The 20,042-nt window shown below is 35.9% G+C and overlaps 1 protein-coding gene across 3 annotated transcripts; it reads right to left on the bottom strand.

Moving 5' to 3' along the window:
• Positions 1-130: 130 nt before the first annotated feature.
• spag17 (sperm associated antigen 17) lies at positions 131-20,007 on the bottom strand. Of its 3 annotated transcripts, none has more exons than XM_067414227.1 (39): positions 19,734-20,007; positions 18,852-18,992; positions 18,699-18,758; positions 18,392-18,523; positions 16,762-16,927; positions 16,438-16,632; positions 16,077-16,249; positions 15,098-15,259; positions 14,881-14,938; positions 14,091-14,212; positions 12,919-13,053; positions 12,325-12,435; positions 11,985-12,129; positions 11,411-11,593; positions 11,251-11,288; positions 11,028-11,126; positions 10,748-10,902; positions 10,492-10,628; positions 10,278-10,342; positions 9,925-10,173; positions 9,716-9,830; positions 9,465-9,578; positions 8,446-8,615; positions 8,199-8,313; positions 7,666-7,826; positions 7,441-7,579; positions 6,516-6,718; positions 6,303-6,435; positions 6,099-6,226; positions 5,848-6,018; positions 4,643-4,737; positions 4,107-4,237; positions 3,821-3,951; positions 3,402-3,593; positions 2,151-2,264; positions 2,000-2,048; positions 1,349-1,436; positions 1,092-1,145; positions 131-1,006 (listed from the first exon to the last, which is right to left on the bottom strand). In XM_067414227.1, the coding sequence occupies exons 1-39, from the start codon at positions 19,842-19,844 to the stop codon at positions 883-885; spliced, it is 5,064 nt and encodes a 1,687-aa protein (XP_067270328.1). In that variant the 5' UTR covers positions 19,845-20,007; the 3' UTR covers positions 131-882. The 3 variants fall into 3 exon arrangements, with proteins under 3 accessions (XP_067270328.1, XP_067270330.1, XP_067270329.1); XM_067414229.1 differs by having other exon boundaries at positions 3,402-3,590; XM_067414228.1 differs by having other exon boundaries at positions 14,091-14,209.
• Positions 20,008-20,042: the final 35 nt, after the last annotated feature.

Raw genomic sequence — 20,042 nt, 5'->3', positions numbered from 1 at the left:
CTTTGCCGGTGTTTGCTTTGGTGTATGAGTCTTGAATTGCTTTGCCGCTTCTGCTTTCACTTAGAGGAAGTGTTCACGCAACAGAAGAACCGAAGCGGACTGCCTTACAGCAGTGAGGGGATTTCCTTGTTTCAAACACTAATGCTTATTAGGCCTGTAACAGGTGCATCTACAGAAGTCTGAGATTGTAAAAATATTGCCATCATTGAAAGGTTATAATTTGTGGTTTTAATTGCAATTTTAAAATAAGTGCACAGCCTGGTTTACAAGGGACAGCAAGTGCAGTCCTTATGTGACATCAGCTGAATTATTCTTTACCACATGTTGCTTACTAAGCATTTTCGTCCACACCCACTTTTTTCTTCTTCCACGGAACAGCTAATATTTATGATAAAACATTGCTTAATAATTATAATGAAAATAATACAAACATTCAAATTATATCACTTAAAAATACTAAATATTTATTTGTTAACCTGCACAACAATTAACCAAAATTAAACCAACATTTCTGTTTTAATGCTTTGTTGATTAATTATTGAAATATTAGGTCATACCTTATTTTATATACTATATACCATACCTCAATGTATTAGGTCTTTTATATTGCTATTTAGGTTTAATTTAGTTTGAGTTTTTATTTATTTCCAATTATTATTTGATTTGATTACCAAGGCAAAGTTTTTTCTACTAATATTTTAATATTATTTCAATCAACAGGATAGTTTTAATTAATGATGATAGCCTTCTTTTCAAGTAAATATTTGATGTCAATTAGGTTTGACTCAAAAACAAAGGTAGGAATTCCTGCTCTGAACAAAAAAAAAAAAAAAGACAAAAATAATCAGATGAGGTGAATGCTATTCGGCTCTCCATAAATATTCAAATGGTTGTAGACGTCTCATCTGTAAAGAGTGACATTTCCTTCTGCTCAGGGTGAAAGTATGGAGTAACAATATGGTGTCTGAGTGCGTTTCGGTGTCTTTTCTGCTCCCGGAGTTCTTGCCTGAAGGTTGGATAAACAAAAAATGTATGCATCACCTGCTTTGAGCTTCTGAAACCAAAAGCGGTGGAACAGAATAACTGTTTACCTGTTCTGGTTAACCCTGGTTTCCCACAGTGACTTTTGCTTCTTTTTATTGACGCTGTTAAACAGAAGTGCAATTAGTCACGCCTCACGCTTTTTTACTTTCACTAACGGTAACGCTTATCTGTGGTCTATTTTTATCTATGAATTCTAGTCTATTGGCTAAGCAAATGTACCCACTAAAATGCTGAGTGATAAGCATGTTTTTAATAACTCTCATAAAATTGCATTTGTAGTGAATGAGGAACAATTACCACTTACAACCAAACTTTCTCTTCTGTCTTTTCCTGTAGTTTGTGGGGACGCTGAGCTGCTCTCACTGCTTGAGTGTAGAGAGACGCCACATCAGCTGAGACAAGCACAAAAACAGACAATCAGTTAATGTGAGACCATTGACAGCGATTAACAGAGCTAAAAATCATATATTCACTTTTTTATTGCTGATCTTTAACACTCTCAAAATTCTTAATTTAAACAACATTGTGGATTATTATTTTTGAAATAAAAGGAAATGTTAAAATATTGGTGTTATTATTCATACAATTAGTTACTCACCCTCAAGTTGTTCTAAATCTGCATGACGTACTTACTTCTTTTGAACATAAAGAAAGATATTTAGAAGAATTTTGGTAACCGAAAAGTTGATGAGCCCACTGACTTCTATAGCATAGTGTAAAATACCATGGAAGTCAATGGGGAGCGGTAACTGTTTCTTAACCGACATTCTTCAAAATATCTTCTTTTGTGTTCAACAGAAGAAAGAAACTCATACAGGTTTAGAGCAACTTGAGGGTGAGAATTTTAACTTTTGCGTGCACTATCCCTTTAACTTCTTTCTTTAAGTATGAAATACTATTTTATAATCATAATTAAACATTTAGAATTTATGTTATAATAAATACATTTGCTCACCTGACCGTATCTCCATTTCAACTGGAGGATCTACAGCATCAGGCAGGGACTAAAACAAACATAAAGTTTAAATGGATTTAAGCCAAGCTAGCATATAGACATCTGAATTCATTAAATCATTTTAAAAATATGACTTTGGATCTTGTCTGACCAGTACAAGCTGCAGTAGATCATTCTGATGAACCTTCTCCTCTGTTGTCCGAAGGTCCTTCAACTGCATCTTCTCCCATTGATTCTCTCTCTGTAGCAGCTGCTCCAAATATGCCTGTTTGATTAAACCCATAGAGTGAAAAATAACATTATTAGCTATATTTTTAAATATATTTTAGAATATACATCGATCAGGCATAACATTATGAGGTGAAGTGAATAACAGTTGTTATCACTTCATTACAAGACCTGTTAGTGTGTGTGTGATATTAGGCAGCAAGTGAACAAAGTTGATGTGTTAGAAGCAGGAAATATGGGCATTAGTGTAAGATTTGGGCAAGTTTGACAAGGGCAAAATTGTTATGGGCTGATGACAGATCATCTCCAAAACTGCAGCTCTTGTGGAGTGTTCCCGGACTGCAGTGGTCAGTATCTATCAAAATTGGTCCAGGGAAGGAACAATAGAGAACTGGCGACAAGGTCATCAGTGGCCTAGGCTCGTGGAGAGCGAAGGCTGGCCTGTGTGGTCCAATCCAACAGACGAGCTACTGTAGCTCAAATTGCTCAAGACGTTAATGCTGGTTCTGATTGAAAGGTGTCAGAATACACAGTGCATCGCAGTTTGTTGTCTATGGGGCTGCACACATGGCACCAGGATGCACTATGGGAAGAAGGCAAGCAGGTGGAGGCAGTGGGTTCTGCCATCCATGTGGAAGTTACTTTGACACGTGCCACTTACCTAAGCATGGTTGCAGACCATGTAAACCCTTTCATGAAAGCAGGATAATGCGTCCTGCCACAAAGCAAAGCCTCCAAATTCCCCAGATCTCAATCCAATCGAGCATCTGTGGGATGTGCTGAACAAACAAGTCCGATCCATGGAGGCCCTCCCTTTCAACTTACAGGACTTAAAGGAACTGCTGCTATGTTCAGGTCAGTTTTTTTTTATAAATGTTTTTATATATAATAGTAATTATAGTATTATATAAATAGGCATGGATATACAGTTTAAAATTCAAACCACTAGGTAAAATCCTTTTTTCTTTTTTTTTCTTTTTTCTTTTTCACATTTAGTAACTGGTCAGTTGCAGAACAAATTAGGTTGAAGGGAAGTGAAAAGAGAACAGTAATGGGGTCTGGTAATATTGTGGTTTGAATGACACACTATATTAACACAGGAAGGTTAAAAAAGGTTATCCTGAAAAAGAAACATATCACATTCAGTTATTATATGTGACAGGAATTAGATCACCTTGACTTTTTCTTGAAATTTCCTGCGCAGTGGTTCAGTGACAGGTGGATGCTGAGTAATCTGACGCACCAGTAGTACGTCAGGGCACTCCAAAACCGGTTGAATGCCGATGGAACTAGACTTCAAGGGTTTCTCCTTTAACTCGAGGCTACAACCAAGAGTGGTCCCAAAAGGGGGGCCTGGAGTCTTCTTCTAAGAGCCAGAGATGGAAACAAATCATCAAAGCATTATAAATGATTCACACTGCATACTCAAACACAAACACGTTTAAACATGTTTGGGAGCAAAAAAAAAGGATATTTAATGTGGATTTGTTTTGAAAATATAAAACACATTAGTTTGTTCCTATAAGCAGGTCCAAATTTAACACTACAAGAAAGTTTCCATCTAAGATAGAACACCTATTGATTACAAATTACCTCAAATGCTGGGAATGACTCCCATTTCCTGGATTTGAGGTTGGTGGGAATGATGTCATCATCTTCGTTGGATGAGAGCCAATGAGTGCTGATCTCTCGGCAGGGCTTTAGCAGAGTGATGCCAAATGATTCTGAAGAGAAGTCAAAACGGTTGAACAACACTTGGGATATTTGAATTGCTGTATTTACGCAAACTTGCCTTAAACATCATATCAAATGGATTGATGTTGAAAATACAGACTCTAAAGGTAACATAATGCACAGAATGAATGGCAACTGTCCTCACGTTGTGAGTCTGGTATTGGGTCAGTGAGAACGGCGATAGAAGAGTCACAGTAAGCCTTCTGTAGGAGATCTTCCACATATTGAGCTCTCAGTAGCTCTGAGGCTGAACCGTCCTCATGTACCACAAACAACCTTAAACATTTTTTTTAACAAGTCAAAAAAGTTTTAAAAAAAAGTTACAACTTAAAATAAATAAAAAAGTTTTTCATTCCTTACTATGAATGCAAATAAAATACAATGTATACACTACTTTTCAAGAGTTTGGGGACGATTTATTAGAAAATTTAAAGGCACAATATGTAAAAAATCGTACTATTTTAAATATATATTTAGTCCACCACAATACTATAGAGAGAGAAAATATTACCGAGTCTGGTTACCAACATTCTTCAAAATATCTTTCTTAATGTTTAACAGAAGAAGGCAAGGCAAGAAAGAACAACTTGAGGGTGAGTACATGATGTCAGGATTTTCATTTTTGGGTGAACTATACCTTTAATTTTAAGTGACCGTTGGTGTGTGTTTTTAGGGACTTACCTGGGTGGGTTTGTTTTAGGATCAGGAATCTCTATTTCTGTCTCTCTCATTTCTGGTCCATTAGTCGTGACGGTGATCTGACTATCTGCACTGACCTGCACATAGCATTAACATGTTCTGGGGTTTTATTCAGAATGACTAGGAAACAAGTCTATTACACTCTCAGAAAAAAAAGGTACAGTGCTGTCACTGGTTTATACCTTACTCAAATCTTTATACCTTACACTCTCAGAAAATAAGGTACCTTAATAGGTACATATCAGTAATTTAAGAGTGCGAGTTAGTACCTTAAATGTACATAGTAGTACCTTAAAAATACATATTAGTACCTTTTCTGTTTTGTACCTTAGGGTACTGCCCCAGTGACAGCAATGTATCTTTTTTTCTGACAGTGTACTCACCCCTAAATGGTACATATGAGTACATTAAAAGGTACATATCAGGACTTCAAGAGTGTGTATTAGTACCTTTAAGGTTTTGTACCTTAGGGTACTGCCCCAGTTATAGCAATGTACCTTTATTTTGAGTTGGCTTTTATTTTTATATTTTCAGTTTAAATTTAATTTAAGTTTTAGTAATTTTGTTATGTGCTTTTCTATATAGTATTCTATATATTTTTTAAATAATTTTTTGTAATTTTAGTACTTGCCAAGGCTGATTTAAAAAAAAAAAAAAAAAAAATATATATATATATATATATATATATATATATATATATATATATATATATATATATATATATATATAAATAGATAGAATACTATATCGAATACTATATAGAAAAGCACATAACAAAATTACTAAAACTTAAATTTAGGTTCATTTTAATTAATTAATTAATTAATTAATTTATCAGTTTCATTTTCAATTATGGATAACTATTTTCAATATTTTTGACAGATACACTCTGGTAAAAAAAAAAAAAGGTACCAAATAAATAAATAAATAAATAAATAAATAAATAAATAAATAAATAAATAAATAAATAAATAAATAAATAAAATAATAATGAATATATATATATATATATATATATATATATATAAATTTTTTTTTTCCCTTCACTATAGACATTTATATGACTGTCCTGTCATGTAAAAATCACAATTTTGAAGGTTTTCCATGACCAAGATTATTAATATGATATCAGATCAAAAATGTGACACATTTAATGTTAACTATATAGACATTATTATGGAAAGTACTTGAAAGTAGTTCCCCTTGGGGTCCGTCACATGACAGAGGACATCTGCTCTGTGGTTCATCACATATTGGCCTAGTGTGTCTTTCTCTGCTCCCTCTTCGGACTGATGAGGTGTGTACACCACTCCACCATCTTTATCAATAAGGAGGATACCACCATCACAAGGATAAATCTATAGTGACAGAGAGAGTATTTACAAAAGATGTTCACTCATTTCACATTTCAAACATATTCTTCCATCCGTCTTCTTACTTTATATGATCCATTAGCAGTTGCGCTTATTGAAGTGCCATCCCCGAATAAAACATCACATGTTCTTCTATCGCAGTTCATTATTACCGTTGCAAATTCAGCTTTCTCCACCCTAACCAGTTTTTCTTCTGAAATCAGATTTTAGACACTTACGTAACTGCCAACACTGTATGAGCTATTTGTACAGCGTGAAGACCCTTGCACCTGACAGCAGATGTTGTTGCAGCTCCCTCTGCTGGTAGAAGGTGGTAATACGTGTTCCATCTGCGTGATCTACTATCACGGTTCCATCTTTCTTCAACACAGACAACACTTTGTCCTCTCTTGTGACCACAACCTACACACGAAACATTTATATTACAACAATCATCTATTGACAGAAAAGAAGAAGTTAGTTTTGATTGACGAGGCACTCACTGTCCCGCTAAAGGGATCTGTAGCGTGATAGGCCAGTATCGGCTGCTCTTCGACTTCCCTCCCTCCTACAGAGGCAACTCTGAGCCCAGAGGGGGTGGTGGTGGTCCAAGAGCCTCCAGTAATCTCAAGATAGTTTTTTGGTTTTTCATTTTCTATGGAGATTTGTTGCTCATCCTCTATATTTACCTTAAAATCAGCCTTGCCTGTGAACAACAAACGGTGGAGATTTCATTCATGTACACTACTGTTCAAAAGTTTGCGGTCATCATTCTTTTTTTTAAAGCAATTAATACTTTTATTCAACAAGAATGCATTATTGATCAAAAGTCGCAGAAAATAAATAAATAAATATATATATAATTTCATTTATTTATTTATAAAACACAAATAAACACAACAAAATTTGACCACTGTGCTGTACAAAGAACAGTTATATATATATATATATATATATATATATATATATATATATATATATATATATATATATATATATATATGCCGGTTTCGTTTTTTTTTCTTTCTGTTCATGAATGTATAAAATGTATCATGTTTACACTAAAATATTATGCAGCACAGCTGTTTTCAACAACAACAACAATAATAATAATAATAAAAGCAATAAAATCAGCATTTTAGAATGATTTCTGAAGGATTGTGTGACATTGAAGACTGGAGTAATGACGCTGAAAACTCAGCTTTGCCAAAGCAGTAATAAATTACATTTTAAAATATAAAACTGTTCTTTTTAAACACAAAAACACTTCATACTATTCCTGTTTTATTATATTTTGATCAAATAAATGCAGCAAAAAATCTTACTGACCACAAACGTTATAATGGTAGTGTATACAGTGTGAATAAATAAATCAGTATCCATAGAGGTTTTCAATATTCAAAGAAATGTGTATGTGTTTGCTATTACCTTTCTTGTCTTTAGTGTCTTTGGTGTCCACTGTCGGCTCTTTGATAGGCTCCGCCTCCTTTAAGGGCTTGTGTAGAAGCAGCACACACACTGGTCCAGAGTCTGGACTTGTACTGACTGTACCGTCTGCAAACAGGACCTGAAACAAACACACATACACATATATTCTGTATACTATGTCATTAATTAGTATAGTGTGCTATATTATCAGTGTTATGTGAATACCTCAGTAGATCCATTTCTCTTGTGTTTGATGACAGTCCCTGTGATGGTGATGACCCTGGAGACCTCAGTGTGTATGCTGAAGTCTGGGGTCAGGTCTGAACTAGACCCTGCATTATAAAACCTCTGTCGTATCAGAAGAGATCGGACACAAGATTCCCCATCTAAAAAAACAAACAGATAAGACCTTACAGCTGCTCTCTGTGCTGTGCTGTGTGAGGGAAACTATAAATAATCTTAACATCAAGCCTATTAAAATCGTCATTTATAGTCATTTTTGTTGATGTTTTGCAATGATTAATATAAACTACAAATTATGTTTTGTATGGGTCATTCCTGCTGTGTGGTACCTTTTTTAAGTTATTTAAAAATGTATTTAATGATAAAATAAGACTAATATGAATTACATCTTTTATTCATTATATTAAGAAATAAGTTAGAGACATGAAAATGTACTGCATCAAAAGAATGAATCTTATGGTGCATGAATTTTATGTGCTCAAGCTATTTATGTATGCCAATAAAAAATATCTCACCTGCTGAGTCCTCAAAATCGAAATGCAGAATTAGTCCGTTGGGAAGTGATACATACAGATTGAGGAATGGTGGAGGAGAGGAAGCGTTCATCGGCTCACAGTGTACCTCAGGTACCTCAGAAACATTTGTGAAGGAGAATATGGCTATTTAGTTATGGTAATCAGCTAAAAAAAAATGTTATTGCATTCAAAACTAACACTAATCAACTAATTAACATTTTTCCATTATTATTCTTTGCCCATTCACCTGTTCCTGCTGGTCTGTACAGAAGGCACTGGGCACAGTGGGATGGAGAGTTTGACATCTTGTTTTATTCAGGCTGCTGTGACTTAAGGAGAGTTGAATGCCATTGGCCAGTACAGCATAAAAAGAGCCACATTTCTCTGTCTCACAATCTGGTTTGACTCCAAGAGGGGCTGAATTGGGCAAAACAATATGTGCAAATATATATATATATATATATATATATATATATATATATATATATATATATATATATATATATATATATATATATATATATATATATATATATATATATATATATATATATATATATATATATAGATATATATATATATATATATATTTGGGCTTGACATTAAGCATGTTCATCTGCTTGTCCTTCAGACAAGTAAATCGTTCATTCACTTGTCTGAGTAAAAAATGTGCTTGTCCGGAAAAAAGTTCGATATTTTTTTTTAATTTTGCGCGCGTGTGTGTGTGTGTTGTAACTATAATTTATTCTGAAGCAATATTCTTACCAGTGTTCATTCAGCTTTGACATATTTAAATCTGCATATTTTTGCATTTTTATTTTTTTATTGAATCATTACAAATTTGTGATATTTTTACCTTTTATAAAGGGCATTTCCCCCTAATCTTATTAAATATAGGCTATGCTTCAGGTTTAATTTTATATTGTTAAATTTGATCAATACATTAAATTAAATTAAGACACTATAAAGGCTGTTAAGAATAAAATTAAATAATTTACACCGTCGGGCAAGTACAATTCTTTTTCACTTCAAAAAATCCACTTGTCCCGGACAAGCGTTAATGCAGAGCCCTATATATATATATATATATATATATATATATATATATATATATATATATATATATATATATATAGGGCTCTGCATTAACGCTTGTCCGGGACAAGTGGATTAATATATATATAAAGTTGCTTGTTTAAAGTTGCTTGTTTTCATGCAAAAAACAACAACTTTAAAATAGTGTTACATTACGTTTGCAATACATACCTTGTTTACTAACCATGTCAATATCCTTTAGTTTGCCTTCTTTTTTTCTCTCTGAAATGTTTGTGTAGAAGTGATGGCCATCCTTCTTCACACATACCTTCACTTGTGCCAATCCTAAGGATGGAACCAATCGTATAAATAAGGTATAACAAAAAATCGAAAATAACAAAAGTTATATATAAGAAGCTCTAACATAACAAAACAAATGTGTATTTTTGCATGTGCATTTTTGCCTGTTTGATTTGTCAAACCTTGTGTGAAGTGAAAACTCTCCACATCTATTTGTCCTCCATCACAGGGAAAGAGAGACTGAACTTTGCCAGTGACCTGCACCAGTTTCCCATTTAAACTGTAGCCTGTGAATACCTATGTGAAACACACACATTTTGCCAGGTCATTTAAAATTAAGCACCATTAAATTTAGATTAAATAATTTAATCCGGCAATATATTTTTCAGACATTTGTTCTTCTCTCATTTGCTGGTTCTTGGGGTGTTTCCGGAACATCTCTAGTTTTGTCTCTAGTAGCCGAGCTGGGTGTTTTGGACATGGTGTCTCTATTCTTTTTTGAGGACTGTGACGTCTTCTTGTTCTCCTTTACAGAATCGATTCGCTCTTCTACTTTTGGTGTTGCTTTTCCACCTTTTTCTTTTTTGGTCTTTTTGGATTGCTCCTCCTCCCTTAATCTATCCTGCTCGATTTTCCATGCCTAAAGTAAATGCATGCCAACAAGGACAAGAATAAGAATCATGCAATCTGAAAATGTGAATAACAAAAATATTCATATGTTTATATTTATATGTCTCAGCTTACTTTGAGAGAATCCTCTCTTACATATGGTTCTAATATATCTGAGAATGGGGACTTTACTGGAGAGTCTAAAAGAAAGAAATTCAATTTTAAACATGTTACATCATTATATCCATAGTAACATATTTTTTTTTAAATATATTTGATGCAGAGATATGTTAACTACAGGATACTGCTCAAAGACACATATATTAGACATTAGATATGAATATGTTGCCTTGATTTCTGTCAGACTCTGAAGGGGTTTGGATGGGAGTTCTTTCTGCCTCTTTCTTCTGCTGCTCCATCAGCCATTTTTCCTCTTCCTGTCTGGTCCATTCACTGATTGAGTCTGCCACATACTCCAAATAGTTCCTACATGATTATAGTATAACATAATATAATATATAACTATTTTTAAAATTTTAAATAAATGTAGCAATTACATTCTGAAATAAATTGGCATGTACAACTTTTAAGATGAGACAAACTACCTAAAGCCCACATCTGTGTGAAGTAATGCATCCCAGAATTCTTTGCAACTCCTCTGAGGGCTCATGGGATTGTGGCAGATGACATATGTGGCATTGTCTCTGCTACAGTGGAATGTGTCCACACATCTATAAGTCTCAGATGCAGACTGGAGGACCTGAATATGAGGAGAGATTAATGATCTGTCATTTTTTAATTAACTTCTCATACATTTTCAAAATATTGAATTGCATTTAGAATGATATATTATATTAACTATATTGCAAAAATATTATAAGATACCTGGGGGAAAACATAAGCACTGTGCTTTTCTACAAAGTTCCAGTGTCCCAGCTGACGAATCAAGGTCTTCTGGAGATCTGTTACACTCACTTCATTATCCTATTTAAGTTATTAGGATATTCAAAAACAATCACTTGCTAACGATAGTGTTAAGAAAAATGTTTCATTTACTTGTATAATGTTCAAATTGCAGCTTTTTTTAAATTAAAAACTTCAGTCATACCGGTGGTTTGTCAATCCCAGCATAGTTTTTTGCAGATCCTTCAAAAAAATTAAAATAATGTTTACAATTAAACACTGCTTTAGAATATTTGTTTAGAAATTAAATGTATTTGCATAACTTGAAGTAAACTGTAATGGCTGCTCTAGTGCTGGTACCTCACCTGGTTTTCTGCTGTTCCAATACAGGTGTTTGGTGAATTCAACAGGGTTGTCCCATGGTGTGGGGTTTGAAAGGTTCGATTGAGAACCTTTAATACAGCCGTCCTCATCCACCGCAGTCAAAATCATGCTCTCAAACACAAACAGCTGGAGAAACCTCTGCAGCTCAGACCAGCTCAGTGAATCTGGAGAGACACGTTAAAGGGATAGTTCACCCAAAATGTAAAACTCTGTCATCATTTACTCACTCTCAAGATATTCCAAACCTGTATGAATATCTTTATTCTGCTGAACACAAAAGAAGATATTTTGAAGAATGTAAACCAAACTATTGATGGGCACCACTGACTTCCATTGTAATTTTTTTTCCATACTATGGAAGTCAATGTTTCGTTACCCACATTTTTCAGAACATCTTCATTTGTGTTCAGCAAGAGAAAGACATTCATTAAGGTTTGGAACAACCTGTAAGTGAGTAAATGATGACAGAATTTTCCATTTTGGCTGAACTATCCCTTTAAGTCATTACATTAGGAAGGGAACAAACAGCAATCCATCGTCCTTTTTTTTTTTTACCATCAGTGCAGAAGTGCATTAGCTCCTGGGACCTCGCCAGTCTATCAGTGGTGCTCTCAGTGTGTCTGAACATCAGATTGGTCCACACAAGGCTTTGCTTCATGATGTCTGCTTCAATTTTGACGACATCAAAACCATCCAGGATCTGCGTCATACGAATAAGGATTTTATTAATATGACAGTTTATATAGAATATTTACATACTGTTATAGCTGACCTAACGCTAAAATGTGTTTGTTTAAAAAAGCATCAATGTATTCAAGAGATCCAAATGCACAGAATAAAAACATTTGTGTATGCTTTCAAGCATTTTTGGGGGAATGTATATTCACATGCTCACAGGAAGCCGATGGAGTCTCCTCGCTCTCTCATCATGGTGATTGAGCAGGAGAGGGAGTTTCTGATTAGAATCCATTGGGCTTTTCTGCATCCCAAGATCCTCCATGAGTTCCTGGCATCAAAGAAACGCAGATTATGGCAGCTGTAGATTGGTTTTGATTTAGAAACCTAATAATAATAATGCGTTAGATTTATATAGCGCTTTTCAAGACACTCAAAGCGTTTTACATAGAAGGGGGGAATCTCCTCAACCACCACCAATGTGCAGCACCCACCTGGATGATGCGACGGCAGCCATATTGCGCCAGAACGCTCACCACACACCGGCTGATTGGTGGAGAGGAGACCGTGTGATGAAGCCAATCAGGATATGGGGATTATTAGGAGGCCATGATGGACAGGGGCCAATGGGCAAATTTGGCCAGGATGCCGGGGTTACCCCCTACTCTTTTTCCGAAAGACATCCTGGGATTTTTAATGACCACAGAGAATCAGGACCTCGGTTTAACGTCTCATCCGAAAGACGTATATATATATCACTATAATCTAGTGACTTTTGCTGTTTTTGTAGCATTGGTGTGAGCAGACATTTTACCTTCTTGTGTTTTTCATCCAGTGGCAGACTCAACACAGATGAAAGCATGTATCTGATTAAATCTTGGTCTGTTTTATCAAAGTGTTCCTCTGAATCAACTGATGCTGCATTGACATCCTGTTCTGAGGCCACCACCTTCACAACGGAAGTAACAAGAAACCACATTATGAAAAAATAAACACTACAAGCACTGTCTCGTGCATGTGTACCTTATTTGAATGTAAGACCCATGTGCAAATGTCTGCATTTTGTGTCTCTTTAGTCTGTTCACTCATGTGGTAAATACATTTTAAAGTTAAAGGGTTACTTCACCGCTTTTTCATATTAAACTATGTTACTCCCTTAACTTAAACGAGTTGATACATACCTCTCTCGTCTCAGTGCGTGCACTTAATCTCTCTGACGCGCAGTGACGATCTGATAGCATTTAGCTTAGCTCCCTAAGCCCAGTTCATTCACTATGGTACCAAACAGAGATCAAGTTAGAAGTACCAAACACCTCCATCTTTTCCCTATTTAAATACAGTTACACAAATAGTTGAACGATCAAGTATGGTGACAAAATAAAACGTGGTACTTCTCTAATCGGATTAAAAAGGAGAACTATAATGTATGGCGGATTAGCACCTCTGAGAGTACTTCAGCTCGGCGCAGTAAAAAGTCCCGGCCGAAACATCTTTCCTCACACCTCCCCCTCACTCTCTCATTTCTGTCAATAGGGAGATGTGAGGGAAGATGTTTCGGCCGGGACTTTTTACTGCGCCGAGTCGAAGTACTCTCAGAAGTGCTATTCCGCCATACATTATAGTTCTCCTTTTTAATCCGATTAGAAACGCGCCACGTTTTATTTTGTCACCATACTTGATCGTTCAACTACTCGTGTAACTTTATTTAAATAGGGGAAACGTGGAGGTGTTTGGTACTTCTAACTTGATCTCTGTTTGGTTCCATAATGAATGAACTGGGCTTAGTGGGCTAAGCTAAATGCTATCAGATCATCACCGCGCGTCAGAGAGATTAAGTGCACGCACTGAGACGAGAGAGGTATGTATCAACTCGTTTAAGTTAAGGGAATAACATAGTTCAATATGAAAAGGCAGTGAAGTATCCCTTTAACAGTCTTCTATCTCTTTAAATTCAAGGTTATGTGGAATCCTACAAAGTTCGCTCACCTGCTCCAGCATGCAATGCAATACAAGTGGTACAGATGTGATTTCAACAGGAATCTTGTCCAGTAGGCCGCAGTAGTATCTCATATCAACCTCTGTGCTCTGAATAGGAGACTCTGGCTCTGCTAAGGAAACTTAAAGTCAGTTTAAGACTTTCTAATTTTTTTTGCAATGAATTAGGAAATGGAGCAGACACTGACCAAACAGAGAACAATATATGTGAATAAGCACAGGATTTTGTGTTTTTATTTTGAATATATATTTTCCTTGTGTTAGTCCTGCTTATCTTCATTGGAATTATCTGGACACACACATTGGATTTGGCACAGGTTTTACACCGGATGCCCTTATTGACTTCCTTCACTAAGAGTGCTGAGACACAGTCACATGCACTCATATGGCATGTGTATGGAAAGTCCCCAATAAAAATGAGAAAAAACCTTGTGTGTGTGTGCTTGTTTTTGTGAAATATCAGGACACAAATGTGTATAATGACATGCGTATGACATAGGTATTACAAGGAGAGGGTGAAATATGAGGACATACCCATGTCCCCGCTTTTCAAAAGGTTTATAAATCATACAGGATGAGTTTTTTGAGAAAGTAAAAATGCAGAATGTTTCCTGTGATGGGTAGGTTTAGGGGCAGGGGCAGTGTAGAGGGATAGAAAATACGATTTGTACAGTATAAAAACCATTACGCCTATGGAATGTCCCAACATTTCACAAAAACAAATGTGTGTGTGTGTGTGTAAAGGATGTAAAGGTAAAACCAAAGCTCAGAATCAGTGTACCATGTCTTGTAACAGGGTCTTCCTCTGTCACTACTTTCTTCTTTGGAGTTTGTACAACCTAAAACATAAATCATGATAAATATCAGCACCAAGAAACCAACATTAACATCTGCAACAATACACTTCTGAAAATAACTGATTATAAATTGTTTTTTCATAATTGTCTACTTTATATGACATATTAACAGCACTACTATCAGTAAAGGCAGTCGTGTACCTCAGTGGAGCTCTGCGGTCGAGACTTTGAGATGGATCTGCAGGCCACAGGCACCTGGATCAACCTCATGCAGCTGAGATAATGGCTGTACTGTCTTCTCCAATCCAAGCTATCATACACCAGACATGCCACACCCTCAAATATAGCAGCTCCGAACGCCAGCTTCAGACAGTAAAAATTACACAAACGAAAAATTATAACAATATTATATACAAACAGTCATTGAGTTTTTACTTAGAACAAGAAAAAATATATCTGCCAAAAGGTTAAGAACTTATTCGCTTGACATGCAAGAACCAATGAGGTTCATTCTCATTTGTTATGCAGCACGTTAGAGCTTCTGCAAGAACCAATGAGATTCATTCTGTGTTACGCAGCCTGCTTGTGCTTCCACAAGAGGTTTGTTCTCGCAATCAGGTTTGGTTGAGCTTCTGTTTATGTTCTTTGATCCACCCTAAATTAAGTCTGTTCATCATATAAAGTGATCAAGTCTCTTCAGAAAATTTGGACTAAACCACTCTACGATCATTTTACAATCTTTTTTATGAACTTTCTGAAGCGCCAAAGTGGTAGTTGCGTAGCTGTCTATGGAAGGACAGAAAGCTCTCAGATTTAATCAAAAAGATCTGCATTTGACTTCCAAAGATAAACAAAAGCCGTACGGTTTTGAAACAACATTTGTCGTAAGAAATGAATGAAATGAATGAACTATCCCTTTAACCTATTGGCAGATATTTTTTCTTGTTTTAAGCATAAACTAATATCATTTGAATACATTTTTCAGAAAGTAAGTAGTAGTAACTTACTTTCTGTACTTTTTGTCAGAAACTAAGACGTAATATCTTAATTCGTTTTGCTTTTCCAGTGTATCTTGATTTAAGTATGTTTATATATTTGTACTTAAAAATATCTGAGTAATATGTAAAAATAAAAAATGTGAGTAAAGTGCAGTGTGGTACAAGAAAGTGTACTTGTTCACCATTTCTTCAGTGTTGTCCTTGTCCTGTGGCAGCAGATGGATATTCAGACTATAGTTCAACCTGGCCACATTACTGAGTCTGGATCCCATATTCCCACTGTTCAAGACTTGATCCAACTGCTCCCAGAACACATCTCGCTCCCCCTGCCTTCTTTGCTTAAGAGTCTCCACTTCTGAACACAGCACAAGTTAAACCTGATTTGACGTTAAATCCTGATTTTGTATGTATACACATGTAACAACAGCCTTCTAATTTAAGTACAAATACAACTACATCTCAACACCAAATCCAGCCAATTCTGCTTGCACTATGTAATATAATTTAAAAGTTATATGTGTAATGAAATTCTTAGTAACTTGCCCTGATCTTCAGGCGAGTGATGGTTTTCCCCTGCCACTGTTTCCGTTGTTGCCTCTGATTGGTCTTCTCTATCTAAGTTCAGTTTAATAACATTGGACACATGGATAGCCAGAGAATCCAATGCAGAAATCAGACAAGGTTGGTAGAATCCCACTATCAGGATGTAGTGCTCCGGCCCATCATCAGGCTCATCATCTGGACGGATATGTTTAAAGTCAATATCAAAACCCATTTTACTTCCAAATCTGACCTTTACAGGCTATTCAACTAGAAGCAATAATTTTCCAATGTTTAAGCTTTTTAGTAACTGTGATCAGGCCTCACCTATGTATTTGACTGTATTTTCCTCTTCCCCTCTGCGTTTGAGTTTGGTGTCTTTGGTTGGAACTGGAAGCTCAGCAGCTTTTTTCCCCTTCGCTGCTCCTTTACCCCCCTGGTCCTTGCTGGCAGAATTTAGGCCCGCTTTAACATGCGTATTCTCTTCTACTGCCTTAAAAATACACACTGTGCATTACTGTTTGTCAGAAACTATTATAATAAAAATGTATGCAAAGTAAATTATAATATTTTGCAGAATAAATTGGTGTTATCACATATTAAGTGTAAATGTAATTCTCCTCTACATAATATAGTATTTTTTTTATTATAAATTATTATTCACAATCTGGTTATCAGTGTTTAAAGCTTTCAGTTGTTTACCATATTACAATGCCATTTTATAAATAAACTGTCAGTCTGTTCATAAAAAAGAGACATAATAGAATAAACATGAATCAACATAATATAATAACCATGAGTAAATATAATAGAACAACCATGTGTCAACATAACAATGTTAAAGGGATAGTTCACTTTAACATGAAAATTCTGTCATCCTTTACTCACCCTCAAGTTGTTTCAAACCTAAATTAATTTCTTTCTTCAGCTGAACACAAGGGAAGATATTTTGAAGAATGTCAGTAACCAAACAGTTAACTGGAGCCATTGACGTCCATAGTATTTTTTTTTTGTTCTACTATGGAAGTCAATGGCTCCAGTTAACTGTTTGGTTACTGACATTCTTCAAAATATCTCCCCTTGTGTTCAGCTGAAGAAAGAACTTCATACAGGTTTGAAACAACTTGAGGGTGAGTAAAGGATGATAGAATTTTCATGTTAAAGTGAACTATCCCTTTAACCTAATATTGTGCTGGTCCCCCTTTTGCTGCCAAAACAGCCCTGACCAATCGAGGCATGGACTCCACTAGGCCCCTGAAGATGGGCTGGGGAATCTGGCACCCAGATGTTAGCAGCAGATCCTTTAAGTCCTGTAAGGTTGCGAGGTGGGGCCTCCATGGATCGGACTTGTTTGCTCAGCACATCCCAGAGATGCTAAATTGGATTGAGATCTGGGGAATTTGGAGGCCAAGTCAACACCTTAAACTTTTTGTTGTGCTCCTCAAACTCTTTCTGAACCATTTTTGCTTTGTGGCAGGGCGCATTATCCTGCTGAAAGAGGCCACAGCCACCAGGGAATACCGTTTCAATTAAAGGGTGTACATGGTCTTGTAAGTGGTTCGTGTCAAAGTAACATTCAGATGGATGGCAGGACCCAAGTTTTCTCAACAGAACATTTCCCAAAGCATCACACTGCCTACCCGGCTTGCCTTCTTCCCATAGTGCATCCTGCTGCCATGTGTTGCCCAAGCGACCAAGTCGCTGCACTTGGCACTTGGCACTGACCAAGTCATCTAGCCATCATATTTTTGCCCGTGTCAAACTCACTCAAATCCATACACTTGCCCATTTTTACTGCTTCTAACACATCAACTTTGGGGACAAAATATTCACTTGCTGCCTAATATATCCCACCCACTAATAGGGGCCGTGATAAAAAGATAATCAGTGTTATTCACTTCGTCATAATGTTATGCTGGATCAGTGTATGCTTTAGCTAATAATAAAAAGCTCTCACCTTCTGCTCAGCAGCTCTTCTTGCAATGTCATTGTTTTTGATGGTCAGAAGCTGGAACTTTATTAATTTTGCCATCAGGTCCACAGTAATTTCCTCTCCAGAATCCATCATAGACTTTGCAAGTTCAGTCACCTACAGAAGCACAAATAACATATTACTAAAACCATAAATGGACAACATCATTTTACATTATTAAAGGTTGCAAAAGATATGTAAACAAATTTGGATTATGATTTTAAAATAAAAATCTCTATATTATTTTTGTAACAATGAGATTCCAACTTGTCATGGTAATAGCAATTCCCACCTCAAAAAACATGGGAACATCTTTAATCTTTCTGGTCTTTGGATTTCCCATTTCATTGATCTGTGATAAGGAAGATTGGTTTATTTATGACAACTGATTCTAATATTTATTTTCTTAATTTCAACATTAATGAAACATAATTTGAACAGAAACCTTTTCCAGGGTATCCTCCCAGGACAGCACGCTGAAAAGCTTGCGCAGGGGCTGCCGGACAGCCTGCTGGAGGGCGTTGATGAGCATTTCGTCCTCTTCTCTCTCTGCCTGCACCATAGACAGACTGGTCCTCCAGTCATTCTAGATGATTCAGAGGAAGAAAAATACTTTTTTTTGACAGTTGAAGCAATGCTACATTCTGCATTGTTTACAAGCTGAGTTGGCTATTGCTATATGATTTTGCATTTCTTTATTTAAAGGAATACACAAAAACAGCATCAATTCTTCTGAGAAGGCTTGAAACAGGAAGGGGCCATCCTCAAACTGTTCCCACAAAGTTGGGAACATGAAAATGTTCTAAATGTCTTGGTATGATGAAGCATTGAGACTTCCTTTCACTGGAACTCAGGGGCCAAGCCCAACCCCTGAAAAACAATCCCACACCATAATCCCCCCTTCACCAAACTTTACAATTGCCACAATGAAGTCAGGCAAGTACCCTTCTCCTGGCAACCGTCAATCCCAGACTCTTTGCACTGCACTTGCTTGATTTTATACATCTGTGGCTATGAAAGTGATTGGAAGACCTGAATTCAATTATTATTTTTGAGGGGTAACGTTAACAATAAATGTATATCCCAAATAATTTTGAAAATATAGTGTAGATGTCAGGGAGGGACATTCACTTCCATTGAATCTTTTTCAATATACAATGAACGTAAATAGTGACTGGGAATGTAATTCTGCCTAACAACATAATGGTGAGTAAATAATGAGAAAGAGGACAGTTATTGAAGAAGAAGAACAACAACATTAAGTTGAGCAGCAATGTCAAAAACGTTTTAAAGGGTCACAGTTTCTTAAGGGTCATTTATATTTTACCTCCTCAAATACAGCATCAGTAAGAGCCGTTTCCCAGCTTTTGTTAGCAGCAGATGCCCCAGTTGAAGTTACTCCAGACGGAGTAATACTTTTATTCCGTTTGGGAGGCATGTCATCTCCGATTTCATTAAACTCACTAATTACAGTGTGAATATGGCTCTTCTAATAAATACTGCCAATAAGTTATTAAATAATAATTGTTCTATTTTTTTAAAGAGTTAATTCTAACAAAAGTTTGCATGTTTGATCAAAGTTTTTAAAGCGTCGTGGTAACCTATGGAAACCAAACAGGCTTGAGTACATAGATAC

Source organism: Pseudorasbora parva, chromosome 13 (assembly GCF_024679245.1).
Source record: "Pseudorasbora parva isolate DD20220531a chromosome 13, ASM2467924v1, whole genome shotgun sequence".
NCBI lineage: Eukaryota > Metazoa > Chordata > Actinopteri > Cypriniformes > Gobionidae > Pseudorasbora > Pseudorasbora parva.
Note: the sequence above shows the minus strand (reverse complement) of the source record. Positions and strands in the feature narration are given on the sequence as shown.